The 5,149-nt window shown below is 26.3% G+C and overlaps 1 protein-coding gene across 1 annotated transcript; it reads left to right on the top strand.

Annotated features, from left to right (window-relative positions):
* Positions 1-1,978: 1,978 nt before the first annotated feature.
* Positions 1,979-4,425, top strand: LOC100165967 (RNA transcription, translation and transport factor protein). The gene is made up of 5 exons (XM_001944581.5): positions 1,979-2,195; positions 3,391-3,615; positions 3,702-3,797; positions 3,862-4,022; positions 4,095-4,425. The coding sequence occupies exons 1-5, from the start codon at positions 2,135-2,137 to the stop codon at positions 4,299-4,301; spliced, it is 750 nt and encodes a 249-aa protein (XP_001944616.1). The 5' UTR covers positions 1,979-2,134; the 3' UTR covers positions 4,302-4,425.
* The last annotated feature ends 724 nt before the right edge of the window (positions 4,426-5,149 follow it).

Below are 5,149 nucleotides of genomic sequence, written 5' to 3'. Positions count from 1 at the left end.
GAACATTTTATACATTTTTAACTACAAAATTATTATTCAATTCTAAATTTGATAAATTTTGTCAAAATTCGGTCTTTAAATGCATATAAAAAAAAAATGTGCCAATGTATTTTTAATATTTTTCAACTGCTATTGTAACAATATATTAGGAGCCTTGTATTACATTTTCCCAACAGATAAAACTTAATTGATATTCATAGAAAAAAAAAATAAAAAAAATTGAAATATGAAATTGTCTGTAAACAACTCAAAACAAGTCAAAATATTTTGAAAATTTTGTCAAGTATAAGAATTGATAAAATAAACATTCAGTGAAATTTTCATGTATCTACAGTTATTCGTTTTTGAATTACAACAAAATAAGAAAATCGCCATATGACAAATCGAGTGAATATCCAATGTTGTAAAAATTTGAATTTCAAACGCTCATAAAAATTTAATTTTACTTTCTTATAGACATTTTTTTTTTTTTTATAAAGGTAGATAATTTTATAAGGAATCTTGTATTACATTTTCAAATCTTAGATTTAAAAAGAAAAAATTTTATGAATTTATAACTCAAAATAATTTGCTAATTTTCGTGTTTTTTCCATATTTTGTCAATTTTTGAACTTTAAATGCTTATAAAAAAAACTGATAGGTACCAAGGATTTTTAATATTTTCCAAATGTCATTGTAACAATATAATGGGAGCCTTATATTAAATTTTCCAGCTTTTTAACTAATAAATACAATTTTATTGATATTTATAAAAAAAAAAACAAAAAAAAATGGAAACTATAAATGTCCGTAGACAGTTCAAAATAAATCAAAATATTCAAAAAATGTTATCATGTATATAAAATGGAAATATAATCCACCAGTGAAAATTTCATGTATATCTATGGTCATTTGTTTTAAAGTTACACCCAAAACCAAAGTCGATTTTGCGTAAAAGCTCCAGTTTTTCCTTAATTATTCTTTTGTTTTTCGCGGCGTTTTTTGATAATTACTGGGAATTTTAAATTTTGACCTCCCCAACGCACCAACAATATTCACTTTTCCATTGAACAAGATCCTGAAGTTGAAAATCGAAGCATTATTTCGACTACCTATCGTGTATAAAGATAAAAAAAAAAATTTTAAAAAATAACACACATCTTTGTAAAATCAATACATTCATCGTTCCACTCAGAATCTAAAATAGAGTGAGCATGTTAGTAATCACTATGTGTAATATTAACGCGAAGACTGACACGGGGAATCATTCGTTTAATAATAGGCTATGAAATTATTGAAAAATTTGAAACTGCAAAATAATAAATAATAGTTATTATAATTATTAATGACACAGAAATGAAATTACGAAAACCATAATTATATTTATATTACCATTGATTATAAATACTAGTATAGTATTTATAATCAATGATATTACTTATTGAATTTTAACTTGGAAGACATCCATAAACTATAAGCATAATATTACTCCAGTAAAATTTCAAAAGTAAATGACCAATCAGGGTCGGGTGAGCAAAACCCTCGTAGCCTCGTCTGAGACCATTTTTTTTCAAGAGAGATATAAATTCTAACTTAACTTGAAGTAGCGCAATTAATCCAAAAAAAACCTTCTCCTACTTATTACTTGCCACTTGTGTTTTGTACTATTATGCCCTGCTCACACTAAATACTAATAGGCAAGCATCTGAGCCCTGCAAAGAAAAATTCCGTATGGTTAAATATTTCGATAAATACTTTACGTGGTTCTATTACTCCCTATGCCAGGCATACTCAAGCAAATAAAAAATTTTACAAAAGCCTACAAAAAAAGAGGGGCCAGGCCGACACTGCCTTCTTCGTTTTCAAGATAAAGTCAAATGTCAATTACTTTATTGGTAAAATTCCACGCTGCAGTGTATTCAAAAAGTTATTAGCCTCCACGGCGGAGGTGTTATATGCTTCTGATAAATGATAATTGTAATCATGATAAAATATTATCACTTCATATATTTCGACCATGGCTAGACTTTGTTATTACTTAGCTACTACAAGTGAAGTTTGATCTATTTATGGTTAACTTAGTCAATTCACAGACTTTTAAAACCTTAATGTTTGTATTTTGATTAGCGTTAAATTTACTGATCCCTGATTTGGAATGTCTATCAACAAGGTGAAAGCCTTAGGTTATCCGTTGGCTGCAGTGTTTGATGCAAATGGTAAACTATAACATATTAATACCTACTTGATAATTGTGTTAATTATTTTTATTCTGATGATACATTAGTTATTATTTTTATTAGATTTGTGAGAGGCTATAGGTGTGATATAAACGTTTTGTGATTAATGACATGAATTTATTGTTACTCGTTACTCATTAGATACATAGTATAGTAATTTCTTTTATACCTTATAAAACATAATACCAAATTAATGTTCTTAAACTTGAAAGAAAAAATAAAGATGTTAAAAATATGTTAAATTTAAAATTGTGTCTTATTTAAATTCTAAAGTAAGTGACAATGCATAAAATAAATTATAATTTGTTCTGGTTGTTGAATTAGTGTTAAAAGATTTCTTTTAACTGTAATTCTCTATGTGAATATTACCTGAATTTTTATTAGCGCAAATTTCTATGTACAATACGATACAATATTAACAGTGGCTTAGTGATGGGGAGGTTAAGCTGAATAAGGGTCATGCCCCCCCCCCCCCACACCCACCATCGTCCCATAAATCCTCTTATTGTGTCTGGTACTAGCACCAGAATTAATTTTAAGGTATTATCATATAAACATATTATCAGCCGCCAAGGTTGGTATTTTATAGCATTTGCATATTTTTTTTGTAAAATGCTTAAGAAATAGTAGAGTAAACTTAAATTTGTAAATTTCTATTTTATAACTCAGATAACTAAAATTAAACACTTTATTTTACAAATTTTGAAAAATTTTAGATTTTAGTGTTATTTCTAGAATGGTTAAATATTATTGTATGTTGATCCATTTTTTTTTTATCAAAATTCTTATTTTGTGAAATAACATTTCGATGACATTTGGCCCCATGGAGGTCAAGTCAGGTGACAAACTTCAGTCTACATGCACTGAACCTGCATGTTCTTTCGTGGAACAGAATGTATATAGAATTCTGGTAAAATATACACTATATTTTGTTCAATAATTATTCTTACAAAATCTAGAAAAATATTGCTTTAGATTCTAAAATTTAGAATATGAATTTAAAATAAAATAATAATAATTAGACTATTGTGTAATCAAGTGACTTAAATTATGAAATTATATGCCTGAAAAAAACTTAAATGAAGCAGATAATTGTAGGCTAATGACAAATTTTGAATCTGTAAAATATTAGAAGCAACTTATTCTGACTGTATTTATTACTTATTCAATATAGATCAAAAAAGTTTTCGGATGTTGATTTTGTGGCTCGAGGAAAACATATTACATACTTATGTACCAGAGAAACGAACAGAGTTACAGAATGTTGATTCTCCTTCTTGGGACACAGCATTCAAAAACTATTGTGTGTCGTGTTCTAGTCCAATTAAATCTACCGAAGCTATGGATCAGTTGGAATGGTTATTAGGCGTGGCAATTCGACTAACATACAATAAACAAAGTAAATACAAACTTAATATTTATAATTGTTTATAATTGTCTTTTATTCTAATAAAAAATGAATTATTTTGGTTTCAACTGTTTTAGAAAATAAATTTGATTCTGAAACAAAAAAAACACTTGAAGTTTCTACTGATGTTCCAATGATTATACCATCCGATAACCCAATTGATAATCTTGATGGTAACCATTTTATTCAAGTACTAATATATATTTTTCAAATATATAATATCAAAATATTTTTTAGTAAACAGCAGTGATTTCAAGGAAGGTATTGAGAAACTTGCGGACTTACTAAATATTTCCAAGCATCCCGATCACAAAATTACATTAGAAGCTATTCATAAATTTATCATTAAAAGGCTCAATGAAGAAGCCATTAAAAATCCATCATCGATATTACCTAAGGTACCTAAAATATATTAACATACTATGTAGTTATATGTATATAATATATACTTTATATATTTATTTGTACAGGGAGAAGCTTTTCCTTTAGAAAAAGTAAAAGGTCATACAATTGAATCCAAAGATTCAGCTGTTCTACACGCAATGAAGGTCTTGAGATTGGCACAGTTGCATAGGTTACGTGATCTTCAGACATGTATTAACGAATGTATAGTAGCTATGCAAGAAGTTACTTCTGATCCAAAAACAGATACAAAATTAGGGAAAGTGGGATATTGAATATCAAATTCATTTAAATAATTTATTTATTTATTATTGTACTTAATCAAACTGTAAAATATATGTCAATGATAAAAATGTCGTGTGTACACATAATGGGCATTTTTAATTATTTGTGCTTTTATTTTTGTGTCTATACATTTCATCAAAATGAATTAAACCCAGGCATCATTTAAAAATAATGTTTTAAAATAGAATTTTTTTTAATGCTAGGTAGACTTTTAAATTGGAATTTTTATATTTTAGTTAAAAACATAAACAACAATTCTAAAAAAATAATGATTTATTACAAATTTAAAGTTTTTCTAATTCATCCCTTTATTAATAATTTTTAACTAATTGACTCATTATTAAAGAGTTCAGATTCATTGAAAACAATATTATTATTAGTAATTATCAATTTAAAAATGGATTATTACAATTTATTTCAGCACAGTTAAACATCATGTAGTTAAACAGAAACCAATAAAATTATCAACTTGGTTAATATGATATGTATTATATATAAGTTAGTTTTAAGCAAACATTATGCATTGTTTGATAATTAATTGTTGGTTTGCTGTCTTCTACTATACTTTTTTTTTATTGATTATAAACCGTTTCAAAACTTTTTTTATACAATCTTAACTTAGAAATTTAAACTGTTATTGTTTACTAAAAATGTGGCAGTCAAAACTGAAACAATCTTAATTTTTTTTAAATAGCCTTTAACAATTATATTTATGTGATTATTAAATTGTGTGCACCTTGCTGTTGACTAAATTGACTCCTTGGAGAGTATTGTCATGCAGTAAGGATTACATTTACTAATTTGTCTTATTATTCTTCGTTATTTATCTTATTTTTTT

The sequence above is a fragment of the Acyrthosiphon pisum genome, chromosome X (assembly GCF_005508785.2).
Source record: "Acyrthosiphon pisum isolate AL4f chromosome X, pea_aphid_22Mar2018_4r6ur, whole genome shotgun sequence".
Classification (NCBI taxonomy): domain Eukaryota; kingdom Metazoa; phylum Arthropoda; class Insecta; order Hemiptera; family Aphididae; genus Acyrthosiphon; species Acyrthosiphon pisum.
This window is presented reverse-complemented; position numbering and strand designations above follow the sequence as displayed.